Raw genomic sequence first — 21818 nt, 5'->3', positions numbered from 1 at the left:
GCACTTATTTTAAAACCTTGAACCAAAGGTTATAATAATTAAAGTTAAAGCATGCTTTGAACAAAGTTAAATCTAAATGGCAAACTGAAAAAGTATCAGAATAAAACTCTCACCTTTTTCTAAACTAGCACTACCACCAGTTACTGGTGCAGCTTCAAAAGAAGTTCCCCGTACAGAAAACACTTTTACCTTCTCATCACACTTCACAGTGCACACAGCATTTCCTGAGAAAGATCATAATGTCTTGTAAAAACATACCCCACAGAGCATCAGAGACAAAGATATACCAAAGCTTCTAGCAGAAAACAAAATATAGCATTTACAAAACTGCCCCTCTGAAATTACAGGCTTAGATCACCCAGATTAGAAAGTCTGGATGTGTAAAACTGCAATTTCCAAATACTTTACATTTCCTTCCTATCTCGCAAGGTTTTCAAGACATGCCAGTGGAAGGAGCGAGTCTTTCCCCTTTCTAAGGAAAGCACATGGTTGCAGTCAAATGAACTCTAATTTATGCATTTTTAGCTTCCAAAGACAAGGAATGGAGTGTAAGGACTGAAAGCTTCATTACTAGATTTGAGTCCTAGATTTTAGAATGGGCTTTTTAAAGTGTCATATAACTTGATCAAAATAAAACAAACAGACCTCCCACTCCAACCAAGGACAATATTTGGTTCTGTGCATCTTAACCAATGAAAGACAATTATATTTCTCAACTATGAATGCCAGAAAGAGTAGAGAGGAAAGTAAATTACGTTTAAAAACATCTTTAACCCCTTAATTACTTAAAATGCACCACAACTGAACTATAATTTGATGTAGTAGTATCAGACATAATACAAATTCTTTCAAATGCCATGCTGGATTAAGAGAAAGTTAAAGGAATGAAAATCCTGTCACAACAAAATTTAGGAAACAGACTAATCTGCTCATGTCCAAATTAAAACTTTAGATCAGACAAGCATGAGAAAAACGAGACTAACAAGGGTAGCAAATAATTACTCAAGAAAGCCAATTAAATGTTATAAATAATCAGATAAATGTCTTCATAACTAGAAAAAATAACCTTACAGATGTCTCAAATCAGAATACTGCTACCCATATTAAAGGCAGACAATTATCTGAACATCTTATATTTTACAAAATTGGATCAGAAGTGCATTAACAACAAAATACAATACTGATGAAGACTATCACCAGACTCACTTAATTGAAATGTCAGATCCAGTTTCTGAGTTGCAATCCTATCATATCATGAAAAATTATATTTACATTCATTTTTATTTTTCAGGTTCACTCTTGTTAACTTCAGTCATTTAAAAACCCGAACTTGAATTTCCTTACACCAGTGGTGGGTAAAATACAGCCAATGGGCCGGATCTGGCCTGCCGATTGATTGGACCTCAGCTCATAGGCGCCTGACAATTGACTGTATCTGGCCTGCAGCTGCTCATGTTGTGTGTCGCATGGGGCTGGGCCCTGCCAGCTTCCACCCAGGGCTGCTTATGCCGCACTCCTGTCCATGCTTGCTGAACAGTCTGGGCCCTAGACAGTGCACACAACTTCCCAGAGGGGCTACTCCTGCCCCCAGCAGCTCCTCCTCCCTCTTGCTCCTGCTGCACTACTCTGAGCAGCAGGCAGGGTAGGGAAGCAGCAATGGGCAGGGAGCAAGCTGCAACCAGGCAACTCCTGCCCTAGTCCACGGGGCTCCACCCATTCTGGCACAATAAGCAACCACCTGCCAACTACCAAGCAGATGGAAGGCAGCCCCACTGGGAAGCTGTGCGCGCAGGCCGGGGCAGGTACAGGAGGGAGCATGACATGGGCTATCCTGGGCAGGAGCAGGCAGGGCTCAGCCCCATGCGGGGGGGGGAGGGAAGTGGACCTGCACCTGCACAATCTAGGAGAGCTCTGCTGCACGAACCCCTTGCTTCTCACATCCCTTCCTCCTCCCACACCCAGCCAGCCAGCTACCGGGACCTAGCACATAGGCAGCTCCCCACCAAACACACACATAGATTCACCACCCCACACAATATATAAGAGTAAGACTTTATTTTGAGCTATTATGCAGTTGCCTCTATATACAGTACTCAAAAAAAATTAGGATCAATAATATTTTTTTAAATAAAATTAAACTATGTTGTAGATGTTTAATTTTTAATATACAATGTTTTTATCTATAATTTGTTAAAATGATATCCTCTGACAGACTCTGTGTGTGTGTGTGTGGCCCTTGACAGCTCACCAAACTTGTTTTAAGTGGCCCTCCAGCAGAAATAATTGCCCACCCTACCTTACACATTAAAAGTTGTACTAATATCAATTTTATAATAAAAGTTAGCAGGATTAGATACAGTACAGTCTATACATGCCATCCTGTATTGCTCACCTGCATATATAGTTCTTACAAAAGTGTCAGGCGACTTAATATCTATAATGTCAGAAACAGGAGCAACATCAAGCTTGGCTGCAACTCTAGGAAGAAGATTCTAGAAGATAAATATTTATAAGTTAGCAAGCATTCTAGATGCTGACAGGATATGAGATGCAAGATGACTGTTTAGTATATGAACTACAACTAATTTACAATCAACATCCTAACTTGTTATGAAATGTAGCATGTGCAGCATGGAAGGGGTATGCACGTGTGTGTACACAGACATAACGATAGGCTTCTAGTACAGCAGGTGGTACAATCTTTGCCACCTAATGCATACCCACTACAACGTTATAGTATTTATGAGACTGACAGTAACTAAACTCTTAATCCAACATTTCATAAACATTGGGGCTAGAAGGGACCTTGCAAAATCATCAGGTCCAGCCCCCTGCCCAAGGAGCGGGAAGTCAGCTAGGATCAAACGATCCCAGCAAGGTAAAACATCCAAATGTTTCTTAAAAGAGTCCAGAGTGGCTTGTACCACTTCTGGGGGGAGTCTATTCCAGGCCTTGAGAGCTCAGACAGTAAAGACATTTTTCCTTATGCCCAGCCTAAAACGGTCTTGGAGGAGTTTGTGACCGTTGGACCTTGTCATCCCTTGGGGTGCTCTGATGAACAGGTGTTCCCCCAGATCCTGATGCACACCCCTTATGTACTTAAAGGCTGCAACCAAGTCGCTCCCGAGTCTTTGCTTTTCCAAGATGAAGTGTCCCATGGCTCTCAGCCTCTCTTCGTAAGGCCTGTTCTCATCAATATGTTGAATTTTGAGGCTTATTTGCTTTAATAATTTAAAACTGAACATGGATGCCATTTGCTCACAAAACTGACAGTTATGGATTGCTGGATTCTAATAAGAGTACTCTAAAAATATGCATTTTTAGAAACTGGCTTCAAAATACCAAGATTACGGAACAAATTTGTTTATAAACTAGGGGTGCACTGATAAAGATTTTTTGGGTTCATACCAATGGCCAATTATTAACCAGCCACATCAGATGATACCAATCCAATTGCAAATATGCAGCCTGGCAGCTTGGAAAGCAGCGTCCAGCTGGTAAGTCTGTTGTGGGGAAGGGGCATGAGGGGGGACAGATTGAGGTCCCCATGGTGAGGGAAGGAGTGGAGCTGGGGCAAGGGCAGCAGCAGGCGCAGCACAGCCAAGGCAGAGCGTGGGGGGGGGCACATGCCTGGGGAGGCATGGGGGGCATGTGCCCCCCAGATCTGTGTGTGGAGCAACAGCAGGCTGCCCACTGTGCACTCGGGGCTGGGGCTGTACCAACCTCTTCCAAGCAGAAAGGCTGGGCCAGGGCTGTGCTTGGGGCAAGTGGGGGGAATGGATGGTGGCAGCGCTGTGAGGGTGGCTACAGCCACCCCAAAATTCACCATAGCCACCCCATAGCCTCCCTCTCAGCGCTGCCACCACCCAGCCTGCCCCAAGTGCAGCCCAGGCCAAGGCCCCCCACCAGCTTTCTTTTTATCAGAGCCAATACAATATGGACCAACGTATCAGCGTACCTCTAATATGAACCCCAAAAGCCAATGAAACTTTAATTAAATGTCAATGTTAAGATATAGTCTTCTTTCTACTCTACAAAAAATATCTTTGCATCCTTGCTTGCTGTTGTTAAATAAAAAACAAAAATTTTGCATGAGGAAAGCAAGTTCAATTTTCTCTCCTAGTTTGGTAAAATATGCAAACAAAGCCTACTTCTGACACTTTTACTCGTATTAGAGAATTCTTACTACAAAAAAAAATGCACTGATTTTCTCTTACAGAAAAACAGGACTCAATATGGTGTAAGACCCGGACTTTAGGAAAAAAGGTTTTATCTACAGCTAAATCCATGAATCTTTAGTCAACTAAATTCTGGGTCAAAGTGACCAAATACAGCCTTACTGGATTTAGCAGTCTCTTGAAATGAAACTAAAAGCTGACAAGAACTGTTACTGATTGCAAGTGAAAGGTGATAGGAGTGAAGCCTGATCATATTACTCACAGAATGCTTACAAAAGACTGTCCCCCTTTAACAATACCATCAGCTGCACTATTGATCCAAGTGAACTGCTAGTACTGAGGATCTCGTACCTTAAAATTATGGTATTCTGGCTTTATTATGAAATCTGTGACATTTTTGCTTATAAAAAAACAACAAGTTTTAGCTAGACATTTGTTATTTGTGCATGATTTTTTTACAACTTTATTTTAGTCTGCTTTACTCCAAAAACATATGTAAAGGGCTGTTCCGTGCTAAAAGACATGTGATTCTTTCCTTCAAACATGCAAACACAACTAAAGAGAAAGTGTAAAACAATAACTATGATAGCTAGTTTTTTTATGGGATCCCGTTTTTGTGTTTTACTATATTACTTTACTATAAAATACAACGCTTTCAGATTTCTAGGTCCTACTTTATTAAACACAGTATAAATTGTTTTGGGGGTATGACTAATAAAAGTAAAATAAAACATTTGCTTTAAATTACTGCTTTGCCAAATTCCAAGGTGTTGAAAGTAAGTCTAAAATTAATTTTAGAAACTGCAATGCAGCTTTAACTATATCCATTCCAGCAGGCACTGCTGAAACATCTGTAAAAACTCCACTGTGGTTACAGAATATACACTAAAATCCTTTCACAGATACCAAACTAATAATGCAAGTACAACTTCTTAGCTTCTTACATACTGCAGATTTTTGGTGCGATATTCATCTGCTCACCTTCCCAAAGGCAGATGCTCCAGCACAGATGTGTGTGTAATTAAACTGTTTCTGAGTTGCCAAAATCAATGGAGTCAACTCCTCTGGAGAAAAAAATACATTTGTCACAGTTTAAAACAGTCTTATTTATGTTTTCAAGTATGGTTTTCACTGCCAAAAACAACACCATGCTATCTGTATCAAATGTATGCAAATCATTCTCACCTGGTAGAAATCCTTTGTATACATCATGATGAGCCACTAGAACTTTCGCAACACCCTGCACTTTGCTGAGCTCTTGTGCTACCTATGATTATAAATGTATTATTATTATTTTTGTAATATTAGCACCTGTCAGCCACAACTAAGCTGAGGCAGTAAGTGTTAGAGACCATACAAACAAGTAGTAAAAATCAGCCCTGACTTGAAAAGCTCAAAATCTAAATAGGTAAAACAAAGTTGGAGTAAAGCAGAAAAACACCAAGAATCCAGTGAAATAAGAATACAGGTCTCCTGACTCCCAGAGCACTGCCCAGTCACTAGACAAGAGTTGCTTCGCCAATACAAATACTTTGTGGATAAGGCAAAACTGGAATGGAAACCAACTTAAGGGAAACCTCATGTAAACAGAAGTATGCAATAAGCCTGTATTTTTATGCAGCAAGATCAGTACTAGGTAGTCAGCCTAATGTTACAGCTGATTTAATCAGATTATCTGAAAGTTTGATCTGTTTTCCCTGAACTCATTAAGTTTTGCTATTTTAGTGGAAAAATAGATTGGCCCTATGTTCCAAAAACAAAGGAAAACAAAAACTAATATTATACTCTCCTTGTTCATATGGGAGGGAGTTTTGTGTAATGCAGTATGATGCCACTAGCTCTTGCCTGGCTGCAAAGTTGCCTTTCTATTCTTATGATGTATATTGTATGTAAAAGTATACAGAAGTGAAGTTTAAGCCAGCGTTTCCCAACCTTTTCCAGCCCAAGACACACTAACATTCATAAAAAATTTTCATAGCACATCCATTAATGCATTTCCCATCCTCATACCTATTGTAGCTCATTGCCATGGCAAAATTCCATGGCACACCTGTTCATTTCTGATGGCACACTTTTGTGCCACAGCACACTGGTTGGGAAACGCTGGTTTAAACTACTGAATGCATGCTTCAGATAAGACAGAGCTGGACTAATGGAGGTACCTGAATAACCCCCACAATATATCCATGTTCTATGAACTACAGTTATACCCAGAAACCAACAAAGTAAGACGATAAGAAATCAAACTGCTGTGCCACAGCAGCTACTTTGGTTTAAGTAATTAATTGGGCTCTCTTATCCTGCATATACACATTCATACTACTTAAAAAAAAAAAATCTTCTGTACAGTATCCTTTTTCAAAATAACTTGAGTGCTCAACATACAAAAACATGGAATTAAAAAAAAGGCAATAGTTTTCCCATCACTTTTGAGCTAGAAATACAAAAGAAACTCTAGAATAAGGGGGTACAAATGGAAGTATTTCAATCAAAACTTGTCCTGCAAATGTTTTTTTCTGAAATGTGATAATCAGAGATCCTGGTTTTCTCAGTTAAAAAAACACCTAAATTCATGGGTTGCAGCTCATTTCATCCAATGCTGTGAAATAACAGGTTGTGATATATAAAGTTTAACTGCATTCACCAATTCACTTAAACAACAATCAAGTTTCCTTACCTTGTCACAGTTAGTACCAGCTACTAAACAAGATACTTCACCTCCCAGACGTTTTGCTGCAGTGATAGCATTCAGCGTAATAGGTGTGAGAGACTCATTTGTGTGTTCAGCTATTACCAATGTACTCTGAAACCGTCGAAGCATTGATGCCTTAACAGAGAGAGAAAGAGTGAGCCAATACTTAGCACCAAAGAAACAAACATTTTAGACTGTTTTACAAAGATCACCTAATATTATATTTACTCAAATGCAAGATAAGGTCCACCACCCCCTCCCCCCCAATCCAGCATGGGGAAAAAAGCCCCTCATCTTATATATGTATATAACAAAACCTCAGTAATCACACTGCCTATCATTAAACTGCTGCCAAAAGGGCCATGTGCTCAATAATGGAAACCAACCATGAAGCTGACTGCATATAAGCCACACTAAGTATAGTAAACACAGAGCCTATATTAGGCAAATATACTGATGGGAACCTACCAGGATAGGTTTAAATTTAACACACAACTTAAATCACAATTTAAATCACTGGTCACAAAGCCTCGATTTAATCATCGTTTTCTACAAAAAGTGCATTCTTCTTGTTTGATATCCACTATTCATTTAACTTCTTGAAACTTTGCACTTTTAGAGAGAGGCAAGGGCTTGACTCTGTGTACACAAACTTGCAGAGAAACAAGAGGGCTGATGGGTGGGTAATCAGGTCTGTTGTCTCATAGATTCATAGACTGTCAGGGGCTGGAAAGGACCTTACAGATCATCGGGTCCAGCCCCCCACCCCGGCAGGAAGACAACTGGGGTCAAGCGACCTCAGTGAGGTGATTGTCCAGTCTCCTCTTGAAAATCTCCAGGGTAAGTGACTGCACCGCCTCTGGAGGGAGTTTATTCCCCAGTCTGGACACCCCAACTATGAAGGAGTTTTTCCTAGTATTAAGCCTGAAGTGGCCTTCCAGGAGTTTATATCCATTGGTCCTGGTCTTCCCCAGGGGTGCCCTAGTGAACAGTTGTTCAGCAAGCTCCTGATGCACTCCTCTGATATAGCGGTAAGCCACTATCAAGTCCCCTATCAACCTTCTCTTTTTTAGGCTAAAGACGCCCAGGTCCCTCAGCCTTTCTTCCTATGGCTAGCCTTGCAAGTCCCTGATTATGCAGGTGGTTCTTCTCTGGACCCTCTCAAGCTTATCCACATCCTTACTGAAATGCAGCGCCCAGAACTGGATGCAGTACTCCAACTGCAGTCTCACCAGTGCAGAGTACAGTGGGAGTATCACTTCTGTAGTTTTACAAGAGATGCATTGGTTGATGCATGCCAGCGTGTTGTTTGCCCTGCTGGCCACCACATCGCACTGACAGGTCATGTTCATGCAATGGTCAGTCATTACCCCTAGGTCCCTTTCAGCCATGATGCAGGTCAGGCTGTCACCTCTAAGCCTGTATGTATGTTGAGGGTTATTTGCCCCGAGATGGTGCACCTTACAGTTTGAGGTATTAAACTTCATCTGGTCCTGGTCTGCCCAACTCTCAAGCCTATCCAGGTCTGCCTGTAACAGCAACCTATCTTCTGGCATGGCTACACTGCCCCATAACTTGATGTCATCCACAAACTTGGCCAGCAAGCTTTTCACTCCCCCATCCAAATCACTGACAAAGGTGTTGAAAAGCACTAGTCCAAGTACGGACTCCTGAAGGACACCACTGGCCACTTCACGCCAAGATGACACGGATCCGTTCATGAGAACTCTCTGGGTCCTACCCTGTAGCTGGTTTCCCCACCCACTGAATCGTCAAGCAGCTGAGCCCACAATCTTCCAGTTTTCCCACAAGGATATTGTGGAATACTAGATCAAAAGCCTTTTGAAAGTATAGGTATATAACAGCTACCTCGTCTCCCATGTCCAGGTGGCAACAGACCTGGTCATAGAAGGATATGAGCTTGGTAGACAAGACCTACCCATGACAAAGCCATGCTGGCTTTCGCTCAGAATTTTACCTTCTGAGAGCGTATCGCACATAGATTCTTTAATGAGCTTTTCTAGGATTTTCCCTGGGATAGAGGTTAGGCTGATCGGCCTATAGTTGTCCTCCCTCTTCCCCTTCTTAAAGATGGGCACAACGTTGGCCCTCTTCCAATCCTCAGAGATTTCCCCTGTGCACCATGAATTCTAGAAGAATTTTGCCAGGGGTTCTGTAACGACCTCAGCCAGCTCATTCAGCACTCTCCGATGGAGTCCATCCAGTCTCACTGACTTATGTCTAGTTTTTCTAGTTGGTATTGCACCCACTCAGCATCAACAGGAGGGAGACTGTCAGTCCCGGCATATACCCTATGAGCCTCATCTCGTTTGACTTTCCCCATGGTCCGGTGAAATACCAAATCAAAACAGCATTCAGAAGTTCAGTTTTTTTCCTGAACATCAGTTACCAACTGTCCCGAACTGTTAAGCAAGGGTCCCATACTTCCACTTGTTTTCCTTCTTCTGCCTACATACCTAAACAAAGACTTCTTATTGTCCTTGACTCACATGGCTAACCTAAACTCCATCGCCACCTTGGCTTTCCTGATCATTTCCCTACAAGTGCTGGCCACTAAAGTATAGTCCTCCTTAAGGACTGTCCCTAGCTTCTACTATGCGTATACTTTTTTTTCTTTTTTAAGAGGACCACAATGTCCCTATTAAGTCAGGAGGGCTTCTCAGCCCTCCTGCTACCTTTCCTCTTTGCATCTCATCTCCGTATACTCCTGTTAACAACGATGTTATCTCTAGCAATACAAATCCACAGTTTGAGAACTGAAACTAAGCACCACAGAGGGCGTGTCTATATGTGCATTTATGCTGGCTTCAAGTTACTGCAAAGTAAGCAGGAATAGGCTGGCGTCTACACGTGCAGGCATTAAAATGCATTAACGCTGTGTGCGGACCAACTTGGAACTAAAATTAGTCCCAAGTCAGTCCACATACACAGTGCTGCTGTGCAGTAATTAAATCGGGTATACATTTGATACCTGCCTGATGTGGGTATCATATTTATACCCAAGTTGGCATAAGTCACCATATTTACTGTGCAGTACAGGCGTGCGTGGGTAGACGCATACCTATTGGATACAGTGCAGTAAATGCACATGTAGATGTGCCCAGAAATGCTGAGTGGGATCTTCTAGATCAGGGATGAGCAAAATACGGCCCGTGGGCCACATCCAGCCCACCAAGCACTTTCATCTGGCCCACAGCACCCACCAACTAATTTACCCGCAGAGCACTTCCGCCCACAAGGTTGTAAGCAAGGCACCCACCCACACCCCCAACATAATGTATTGTGCCTCACTTCCACCCTCGTGAGTAGAAGGGCTTGCCCAGGCCAACAGCAGCTTTTGGGCAGGGCTGCTGCTGCCACTGCTGCAGCCGCTGGGGGACCTCCTCAGCATCCTGCTCACTCTAGGCAGCAGGTAGGAAAGCGGTGGGGGCAGGGGAGCTGCAGCTGGATGGGAGCACGGGGCTGGCAGTATTGCAAAGCCCACACCCTGGGGGGCAGCAGCAGCACAGAGTTCAGGTGGGCAGGGTGTGGGTGTGAAGGAGGGGAGGGTGTGGGGACCCCCCCACACACATTCCCCCCATGGTGCGCAGCTGCAGCAGGCAGGAGCACTCATGGTGCTCATACTGTCATCCGGTGGCGCATGGCTTCAGCTAGCATGGCACACTGCGGTGAGGAGTGGAGCCCAGGCAAGCTGCCTCTATCACCAGGGCTCCCTGCCATGCACATGCAACTCACATACTCATGCATCCCAGCTCCCTGCCGCACAAGTCCCAGGATTCCACTGGAACTGGAGGGGAGCCCCGGCCCCTGTTTCCCCATGGAGTCCTGGACCTGAGTGGCATGGAGCAGCGAAGGCAGCCAGTTCCAGTGCATGGAGCTTCCTTCAGGTGGCATGCAACTGCAGAGCTTTTCACCACGTGCCACCAAGCAGCAACGCTTATGCTGGGCACGAGCGCCCCAAACGTCCCTGCCTGCGGCAGCTGCCACACACATAATTCTGGATGACTTATGTCTATAGGTAATCACAGTAATTTACCCATATACAAATTACTACAGGTATGTTTATTCCAAGGTCAGTGGTTTTGGTCCTTTGTGTTTCCACATGCTCAAGGAGTGTAAAGAGCCTAAGCAGGGTCTGAGAGTAAAGGGGAGGGAAGTGGGGGGGAAGAATAGCAGGGACAGAGGACAAGCCCTCCCCACCCTGGCCACTAAAACCAGAGAGAGAGAGAGAAATTCAAAACAAATCTCTGATCATTAAATTCTATACCTGAAGAATTAAAACAGAGTTATATATTTTCTAATAAAGTCATCTTAAAATCAGGGTCATCTTAAATTCAAGTAAATGTGGTACTTTATGGAAAGTTTTTCCTTTGTAATGAAGCTATGTTAGTCAGTAACAATAAAAAGACCAAATGAACAACTTTGATATTTCTAACAAATATCAGTTTGAAGGTACAAGACACTGTGCAAGTGCAAATCTTATTAATTTCAGCATCTTTACTTACATGGCAGTTTTGAGCTAATGTTTTCACAGGAAGGTGTTCGGCAGGACTAGTCATGACATTTTGATAGGTCAGATTTATAGGTAAATTGATGAACCTGTTTAAAAATCTTAAATGGTTTGTTGAGCACAAGGAAGTAATTTAAGAGTCTGGATAGTTACAGGATAAAATCCACAAGAGACAGAATGAAGAACACATATGGGACTCAAAAGAGAAATTACTATGCAGCAAGCAGGTTTGTACTTGCCTAAAAGAGTAAATATGTTTTCAGACAAAGAAATGGCAAAAACAATAAACTGAATTACTTTTTTTTTCCAATACTGCTTCTTACTTTGCCTTTATTTTAACTGTCACAAGTTAGAAAGACAATTTAATAAGTGTTTTGAGTAGGTTTTATGTGTAAAGAAACCAAAAGAAAAATCTACTGAACTGTGTCAGTTTTGAATCTTAGAAAGATACCCAATTTTACCATTAAAAATGTAATCCTTTGTCACCAAATAATATCCCATGCCTATGTAGTGTCTGATACTAAGGGGCCGTGGGGGGAAGACAAGGATGTCTCCTGACCTCCCCATCCCAGCCACTATTTTCCCTGCTGTAGCAGTGAGAGGGAGACAACAAATTCAACACAAACTTCTGATAAGAGCCCTGAATAAGGTTGCATTTATGATGCCCAGTTTATTAGGACTGAGATGAATAAGTTTCCACCATCCTGGCTAGAGTCACTGACTCACAGAGGTAGTGCCCAGAACAGGCCTCACTCATGCAGAGATTTGCCTACATGATTAACTTCATATGCAGAAAGCAGTATTAGGATTTCACTAGAACAATTAATAGGGGTTTTTTTAAACTAAATATGTGGATACATTTTTGCAGGATCCAGACTAATTTGTGATCTTGATTAGAACAACATTGATTCTAGTAAAACAACATTGTACTTCATCTTACATTATTCAAGCAATTCATTATGATTTAAGATTCTGAGACTATTTGAGGTGAATTTCCTGTAACAAACTATTTATTGCCAATATAGATCAGACACTGTATTTTTTATTATGTTTCATACATCATTTTCCATAAAAGTTATGAAATTTCAGTCACTATTTGATGAATAAATCTATGCTTCTGTGGCAAAAATCCCACCTTTCATATGATTTATAGTCCTGTTGTGGGGTAAAATGGCTATGCTCTTGAAAGATCCTAAAGTTTTTAGATTTCCAGAGGGAGTCGCAGATTCTTTAAGGATATATTCTGTAACAGCCTGGTTTGCCTTTAAGAACTGTGCATTTTAAACAAACTTAATTCTGGCTAAATAGTTGATGATTTTTTTTTTCAAAATAAGATACTGTGCCACCAAAGGAGCCCCACATCATTCTATCAACTAATTCTGGTGCAAAATGAGGAAAAAAAGGCTGTTTTCCACAAAGGTACCTGAGCAGTCAGATTATGTAGTATAAACTTGGCTTCATTTCCAAGCTGATAATGATGCCAGCTTGTTTGGTAACATATCAGTGCTGGTAAATCATTGGGTCTGAAGCTGAGATAAGTGAATACAATATTAAAGCCAAATAAATAAATAAATAAATAAGTCAACCCTTGAATTTAATTCTTAAAGATCCCAGAAGTTGCAATGGTGTAGGTTGTAGCTGCATTGGTCTAAGGACATAGGCAGACAAGGTTGCAATGACATTCTTAAGTAAGTCTGGAATGATTACATGTACACACAAACCAGTCTTTAAAACCAACAAAAACACAGCAAGAAAAAACAGCTCTTTTAATTTGGTTTGCTTTAGAAATTCTATACAAGAGGTTTTAGCTAAGCATTAGCCCAGGGGCAGACAAAGTACAGCCTGCATGCTGGACTGAACCTGCAACAGACTCCAAATCCCAGCAGCCCCTGCCTGCACTGCTGGCAGGGTGAGCAGCTGGGCAGGTTGCTGCTCCAGGGATGGGATCTTGTGGCCGTGGGTGTGGTCTGGAGCGGGGGCAGAGCTGTGATTCACTGCCCCCACACCCTGAGCAAGGGTGTGCAGGCAGTGGATCACAGTGCTGCCCCAGCTCCAGACCACGCTGTCACTGCCACAAGATCCCAGCCCTGGTCCCAGAGCAGCTACCTGCCCAGCCATATGCCCTGCCAGCGCTGCTGGGGCCGGTCTCTGTGGAAACCCTGGCCCCTGTGCTGTCATGGTGCCACCTCTCCTGGGGTCTCCATAGAAACCAGCCACAGCAACGCAGGCAGGTGCTGCTGGAAAATGGAGTCCGGCCTCTGGCCAGATCCACTATTTTGCCCATGCCTGCATTACCCACTCACAAATGCTGCTGAAATTACACAACACTTGAAGTTAAGTAAAGTACAGGTTAATTTATTTAAATTACAACTACATCTAACATACCTCAGGGTAGATGCTGTTCTCAAATCCAGATAAAATGGGGTAGGACTACCTAGCCTCATAAAAACCAGAAATGGGACCAAACTACCATTTAGTTAAAAATGGCTGCTCAGCAGGAGAACAGTGCTGACCCTTCAATTTGTCTGGAAGCATCAGGCGAAAGCCTGTCTAACTGTCCAAATGTCTGTATTAAATACAATACCTTATTTTCCAAAGGATTTGGAATTAAATTCTCTCCCCATCTATCTTTGTACAAGTCAGTATGACCATATATGATAACAACAGGTCATTATCTGCACATCTAGTACCAGGTATCTCATCCTGGCACATGACTACTGTCTTTTTGACCCCATACAGTTTCTTTTGTTGCACCTGTTAACACAGCTATATTGTTATCCTTCTAGGGCACTTCCTTATTTGCACGTTCTCTTCACAATACCACGTCTTACCCCCACTCCAAAGGTTCTCCCCAGGTATCAAGCAGTCATATAATAATATGCACTCAAGTAGGATTACAGGTCAAATAATAAAATAGTCGTGCTAACACATGCATGAAAAGAAGCTGCAGCAGGCCAAAAGATGGCAGCAATACAAAAAAACACAAGGGAATCTTGGATATGAATTCCCCCCTCCCTTTCCTTTCCGCATCAGAAGCAAGAATGATCCGCTGGAATCTCCGTGCAGGAAGATAATACAAGGGCTTTCGTCCTCAAGCCCTTGGAAGGAACCCCAGAAGTTTGGGGAACTAAAACATTAAGTGACTACACGAGCCCCTATGTCTCTGAAATAAATGGTGACACTCCAAACAATAATTCTTGCAAATCAGGATTCAAAACTTTGTTAAAAGGTATTGACTGGAGTATACACAATGATGCATCATGCTGTTGCACACTGAGATGAACAGAACCTTTTAACAGGAAGTTTTGAGAAAGCCTTAGGGAAGCTAGAATGGTGGATATGAAAAAAAAAGGGGGGGTAGATTTGTCTGAGAGTCTTCATACAAGGGAAGGGACATTATTTGCTAAAGATAAATAACCACAAAAAATCAATATTTAAACTAAAAGAAAGGGCAAAATACAGACTCCTGAAACATCAAAGTTAAGTTATTAACCAAAAGGAAAAGATCCCACAAAACAAAGGCATGCACAATCAGAATTCTGAATGGGAAAAGAGCAAGTTTACAAGAAACTTAGAGCAGACATATATCTTTTTTTAAAGAGATATTCTGAATAAATACATTTTGCTACAGAATTAAAAATATGATGAGAGGTTTATTCAGAGAATCAATGGCAACAAAAAGATGCAATGTAAGAGAAACTTACTGATAGAAATAAAAATTATTTTCCTCAACCTCACCCAAACAATGAGAAGTGCTGTTATTTTATGTCAATATATATGTTCGAGATAAAGTATGCAGAGAGCAATATTTTAGAAAGTTACTGGCACATTAATTTAAAACAACAGCAATTAACAATAGCCCAATATGCCTCATCTAAAACAGTGGTTCTCAAACTTCTTTTACCAGGACCCATTTGTAAAGATTTGATTCAGATTTCAAGATTCGGCTGCTGAATCGGGATGAATCTCCTCCGAATCAAATCAGCACCAGAAGCTTCGCACAGCTCTACTATATGCTGACTTGTGAGCCTTTTGCCTTAGAACTAATAGCATGTATAGTTTGTATTACATATAAGTAAGTTACAAACATGGTGCTTAAAAGTGTGCTTATGGAGTACCTGTGCTAAATCTTACAGCAGTTTCAAAAAAGGTAAAGTGTATCCATTCTGGATGAATGAAGTCTAGAGGTACCTGTAGTAATTTGCCTACATGGTAAATTATGTTTATTTCAAGGTCAGTGTTTTCAAATTTGCTCCTCACTTCCATGTGCTCGGGGAGAATAATCTGACAGTAAGGAAGGGGGGGGGGAAGGGAAGGGGGCTATCTGAGCCCCACATTTATTTTATTTTCTGTAGCACTGGGTTTGAAGCAAACCTCCAAAGCTTAGTTTTTATACCTGGAGAATTATAACAAATGTATAAACATTCCATATACAGAATCTAATTATTAGAGGGTCCTCTTATAGTCAAGAAAATACAGTAGTTATTTTGTAATGACTGCATTATTCATGACAAATGTAATGTTTGCCAGAGAACACAGATTAAAGAAGGGCACAAGTGTGGCACAAGTGCCACAGGCAGCTTCTGCATGTGGTATGCAGAAGATCTGGGAGGGGACAGAAGCAGAAAGCAGAGCAGCAGATCAGGCAGGTAGCATAAAGAGAGCAGTATACTGGGCAACAGGGCTAGGGACAGAAGTTACACATAAATGTAGTAAATAATTTGCTGTGGCTCAGAACAAACATATGTTCTTTACCTTGGCACAGTCCTAATGTAAGGGCCCACTAGCCATCTACACTGTCACAACAACATTTGATAAAGCCTAAGCCTGAACAGACAGACAGGCACAGATGCATTCACACATCCTGCTATAAATTCTTAGCATGTCCAAGCACAGAATGTTTTTCAGCTGCAGCCAACTCATTTCTATGAATGATGTCGTCCTGGATTACAACATACTCCACTTACTAGGGGTCCACTGATACAAAATTTTTGGGCCGATACCGATAGATGATTATTAACCAGCCATATCAACTGCTACTGATCCAACTGCCGATATGCAGCCCGGCATCTTGGAGAGTAACATCTGACTGGTAAGTCTGATGGGGGGGAAGAGGGGAGGGAAGGGGCATGGGGGGGTGCAGATCAAGACCCCATGGTAAGGGAGGGAGTGGGATTGGGGCCCAGCCAAGTGCTCCACATCCAGGACAGGGCACAGGATGGAGCTACAGCTCATCCAGGGGCATGGCAGGGGGCCGGGGGGGGCAGCTCCCACTGCTGCATGCACCCCTGGGGGAGACACAGGGAGCATGTGCCCCCCGGATCTGCGCATGGGGCAAGGGCAGGGCTATGGCAGTCTCTTCCCACCAAGGGGTCTAGGCCTGGGCTGCACTCAGGGAGGGCAGGAGTGGGGAAGGCAGCAGCAGTGCTGGGAGCAGTGGCTATGGGGGGGGGAGGCTACAGATACCCCAAAATTCACTGTAGCCACCCCATAAACCCCCTCCCAGCGCCACTGCCCACCCCTGCCTGCCCCGAGCACAGCCTAGGCCCAGCCCCCCTGCTGGGAAAAGGCCGGCACAGCCCACAGCATGCAACCTGCTCCTGCCCCATGCACAGATCATGGGGCACATGCCCCCAGTGCCTCCCCCAGGGGTGTGTGCAGCAGCAGGAGCCACCTGCTTCCCTCCCCATCCCCCTGGACAAGGTGCTGCTCTGTCCCGTGCCCTGCCCCCGCTGCGCAGCACCTGCCCCAGCCCCACTCCCTCCCTCACCATGGGGGCTTCAATCTGCCCCCCACAGCCCCTTCCTCCCCACAGACTTACTGGCCTGACGCTGGTCTCCAAGCTGCCGGGCTGCACCCCAGGCCACGTGCATGCTACGGCATTTATTAGCGACATTATCAGCCACATCAGCCAAAATGTCAATTTTCCTTTTATCGGTGCCGATGCGATACGGACCGATGTATCCATGCACCTCTACCACCCACACACCCGTGTTACTCCCAGGATGTTCCCAGGGGCTTTTATTTTAACCAGAGAAGCCAAAGCAAGCTCCTCCCAACTGTGCACCAGACCAGCCGGTGGGCAACGCACCCACACACAGCACCGCGCGCACAGGCCGCCCCCTGCCGGGTCCGAGCTGTGGGGCCGCAGGGGCTGCCCCCAGGGCCTGAGGCAAGTCCAGCCTCCCCCCGGCGCCTCTGCTGGGGGCAGGAGGCGCGCATGCGCCACAGCGCGACCTTTGGCTGGTGCAGGGCGCGGGGGCCCGGGCACAGCCGAGCGCAGGCAGCCGCCGCGCCGCCCCAGCACAGTGCCGACGCCCCCTCCCCAGGGCCGCACTCACCGCCCGCCGCAGGCGCTGCGCCCCGGCGCCCCGCAGCATAGTGGGCGCCTGTCGCCGGACTGGACCACCGACCCGTGAGGCGAAGGGGAAGTCTCGCGAGAGCGGCGAGGAAAGGGGAACGCGATCGGGGAGCAGCCTGCCTCCCCATTGGCCAGCCCGCGCAGCCAATTGGCGGAGGCGGGGGGGGGGGGCGGTGTCAGTGAGAGTCGCTAGCTGGCGCCCGATGCTCCGGGCGGGTCCTGGTGCCCGTCTGCTCCCGTCCCGTCACGTCCCGTCCCGTCTCGTGCAGCGGCGGCGGCGGCGGCGGCCCCGGGCGGGTGTCGGGGAGGGAGCCGCACCCGCGTAGACCAGCAAGTGTCCCAGCTCCGGGTGATCGCAGTTTTCCTCGTGCTGGAAGGCACAAGTTGAAAGCGGGGAGGAGCGGGGGTTATGGCCCATGATCCATTCGCCCTTGATGGAAGCGATGCCCTGGGGCTGTTCCGTGCTCGCGTGCGGCACAAGGCCCCTGGCAAGAAGCGCCCGCTCCAGCTTTTCTTGAGCTCCCCGGGCTGCCTGGCGTGGCCCCCAAGCCTAATGCGGGCGTTTCACAGCGAGCAGAAGCGTTTGTATCAGGCAGAGACGAGATGACAGAACAAACTGCTAATAATGACCATGTGTGCACTTCGTGTCCAAAATATGCCTCAGGGGTTGCTTAGAAAGGGAAAGGAGGAAGTTGTTCATTGTGTTCATACTGGAGAAGAAAGCACACATTTTTTGGACTGGGGCAAGAAGGAAAGGACAAGCATGGACTCGTCCAGCAATAGAACAAGAAATACACTGTGAGACACGACCCAGATCTCTGCCCAGCCCCAGAAATGTATGCACGCCTCCTGGTTAGGCTTGGCCCCGTCATAATTTTAAGAAGTGTGGAGGATGTGCTGAAAGAGGTCAAGCTATTTTGCTGAGATTCCTTTTATTTTTCTGTTCGTTTCTGCCAAAAAAAATGAAGTGTTTAAAAAAAATAAGCAATATCTCAGAAAATTAGGTTTAAATGCATAGCGCACAAAGGCCCACATCTCTTCATCTTGAACAAAGCTAAAGTAAATGGACTTTCTGGAGGAGTCCAGAAGAAGGAAATCTACATTTCATAGCAAGTGAAGTCTTTACTGAAGTCCACAGGCAGCAACAGCCTCTGCAGCCTTTGTGGCCTCCACCACACAGGGTGCGAGCAGTATCAGTTATAGCAGTAGCCCTGCCCATGCTGAACAACCACGGGCATGGGACTGCCACACCTGACCCCGTTACCCTGAACTTTGTCTAATCATTTACACCAAAGTGAAAGCACAGTGGGTATGGAAACCTCTGCAAAACAGTGACTGTGTCTTGTATTGTATGGGTATAACATGTAACAAGTAGTTGGAGGGAGAAGAATCAAAATCTTTTTGCTTTGGAACACGGTGAACACATCTACATGAGATGCTAATTGCACAGTAGCCAAAACATACGGCGCAGTAGCACATCATAGCACAGGCAGTGCTAATACACTACTGTGCAGTATTACTAGGCTACTACACATTAGCATCACCTAAAGACATTCACCGGCATTACTGTGCAGTAACATCTCATGTAGATGCACCCAGTGAGTTAGCAAAAGCTCTCTTGGTCATTTTCACAACTTTACTAGCTGCAGCATCACATTGAAGGCTCATGTTCATCTTGTGGTCAATCATGACCCCCAAGTCCTTTTCATCTGTAGTGCTAGCCAGCATAGTACTGCTAAGCCTATAAGCCTGTTGTGGGTTTTTCTTCCCAGGGTGGAGAACCTTGCATTTTTTGGTGTTAAACACCATCAGGTTCTCGTCCGCCCATTTTCTGAGCCTGTCAAGGTCAGCCTGGATAGCCCTCCTGTCCTCAGGTGTGGGTGCTTTACCCCAGAGTTTGGTGTTGTCAGTGAACTTGGCCAGTCTGCTTCTGATACCAATGTCCACATCATTAATGAAGATGCCTTATAGTGTTGGCCCAAGGACAGAGCCTTGAGGGACCCCACTGGTGACCGCGCACTATGACGATTGACTTCCATCAACCACCACCCTCTGGGTCTGACCACGGAGCCAATTTCCCAGCCAGCGGCTTGTGGTGAAGCCAAGGCCACAGTTGGCCAGTTTTGCCAAGAGGTGATCATGGGATACCAGATCAAAGGCTTTTTTAAAGTCAAGATATATGACATCAATCTCTTGTCCCTTGTCCAGGTAATAGGTCACTTGGTCATAAAAGGAAATAAGATTGGTCAAGCAAGACCTACCCGCAACAAAACCATGCTGGCTATCCCTCAGGATGCTGCCATTGGCTAGTCTACTAAGAATGGCCTCTTTGATAATCTTTTCTAAAACCTTCCCCAGAATAGAGGTCAGGCTGATGGGCCTGTAGTTTGCCGGATCCACTTTCCTCCCCTTCTTGAAGATAGGCACCGCATTGGCCTTCTTCCAGCCTTCAGGCACTTCACCAGAGCACCAGGAGTTCTTGAAGATCCCTGCCAGGAGCTGAGCTATGATGCTTGCCAGCTCCTTGAGTACCCTGGGGTGTAAACTGTCAGGGCCGGCTGACTTGAAGGTATCCAGCCTCTCAAGGTGTTCCTTCACAAGATCAGCACTGATGGAGGGTAAGGAATCTCCCTCACCCAGGCGTTCCTGTCCTGTAATGGACAGAGGCACTTCCTGGGCCTGGTAAAAAACTGATGCAAAGTACCCATTTAGCAAGTTGGCTTTTTCCTGGGCGTCAGCTGTCAGCTGTCCCATCTGGTTTAGCAGGGGTCCAATGTTGCCCTTGCTTTTCCTCCAGCTCCCCACATATCTAAAAAAGAGCTTTTTATTGTCCTTAATACTTGTAGCTAGTTGGAGTTCCATCGCAACCTTGGCTTTCCTGGTTTGCTCCCTGCAGGTCTGGATCAGATCAGAGTATTCCTCCTTGGAGGTGGATCCAGCCCTCCATCCTTTATAGGTCTTTCTTTTTAGAAAGGGCTGTGACCAAGGTGAAATGTAACACTGCTGGAAAAAGACTAGTGTGACAGGTCGAAGAGCAAAAGTGTTGTCCAAGGACCTTCTGCCAACATGGCTGTCTCTGTCCTGCCATGCTAGGGGAAGTGGGCAGCACAGGAAGTGTTCCGCCATGCAGCTGGCCAGCATCCATGTGCTTGGGATGCAGTTTTGCACAAACTTGAGAACCCGCCACTGCCTTACTTGCCTTTGCCCAGGACTGCAACACAATTCCACTAACCTCACAGCCTGGTGAGAGGCAGGTTATTTACCTACCCATGGATCTTGAAGAAATACAGATCTTTTGTATTTTGTTCCTCTTTATGCATTTTTGCACAGGAGGGAAACATATGGGCCTTGGTTCCCAAATTGAAATTAAGTCACTTGTAGCCAAGTTCTGGAAGCCCCTCTGAATTTCTACTGCCAAAACCAAAACCCTAGTATCCATATCAGAACAGAGCCTATAGTAAACCTTTCTCTTGCATATGGTATAGACTTGAAGAAAAGAAAAGACAAAAGAAACGACTTTCAGTTCAGCTGTCCATAGGTGCTGGAACATGGGAGGAGAGATCAGTCATCAAGGCATTTTCCAAACTCTAAGACCTGCCAGTTGTCTAAATAATTTGACAGCCTTGAGGCCCAGTCAAGTAACACCATCCCACAATAGTATTACCATTACAGAAGACAGATTTACAACAGTTTCAGCCAACGCCCCTTCCTCACATCCAGCCTTCTAACCCATCAGAGGCTACAAAGCCCATTTCTCCTTTGGAGGATAGCTCATTTGTTTTTAATAATTTATAGCTTTTTTAATTTTTAAGGAGCTGAATGTATATTACCCAAGATTACATTTCATTTTACAATATGAAACTGATTAAAGGAAAGTTCAGCGAAATATGGTTTGCATCCCTGCTGTGTCCTTGCTATATAGAGAAAGCAGATGATACTCAGTAAGTAATTCCAATGCAAATGAGTCTCCCTAAGCCTCCTGGGACAGACTATGCAAAATTCAAACAAACTGACTTTGTACAGTGGGGTTCTACAAGGGACAGAACCTTTTTCTTC

At 44.7% G+C, this 21818-nt stretch overlaps 1 protein-coding gene across 2 annotated transcripts in view; it reads right to left on the bottom strand.

Moving 5' to 3' along the window:
- The window catches only part of ETFA (electron transfer flavoprotein subunit alpha), a 51296-nt gene extending 33447 nt beyond the window's left edge, over positions 1 to 17849 (bottom strand). For both annotated transcript variants that reach the window (XM_014606007.3, XM_019477707.2), the window contains exons 1-6: positions 17743 to 17849; positions 6856 to 7005; positions 5364 to 5445; positions 5160 to 5242; positions 2393 to 2492; positions 114 to 224 (exon numbers count right to left, since the gene is read on the bottom strand). In XM_014606007.3, the coding sequence (XP_014461493.1) occupies positions 114 to 224; positions 2393 to 2492; positions 5160 to 5242; positions 5364 to 5445; positions 6856 to 7005; positions 17743 to 17781 (565 nt within the window). In that variant the 5' untranslated portion in view covers positions 17782 to 17849. The remainder of the gene's footprint in view (positions 1 to 113; positions 225 to 2392; positions 2493 to 5159; positions 5243 to 5363; positions 5446 to 6855; positions 7006 to 17742) is intronic.
- Positions 17850 to 21818: the final 3969 nt, after the last annotated feature.

This window comes from Alligator mississippiensis, chromosome 11 (genome assembly GCF_030867095.1).
Source record: "Alligator mississippiensis isolate rAllMis1 chromosome 11, rAllMis1, whole genome shotgun sequence".
NCBI classification, from domain to species: Eukaryota; Metazoa; Chordata; order Crocodylia; family Alligatoridae; genus Alligator; species Alligator mississippiensis.
This window is presented reverse-complemented; position numbering and strand designations above follow the sequence as displayed.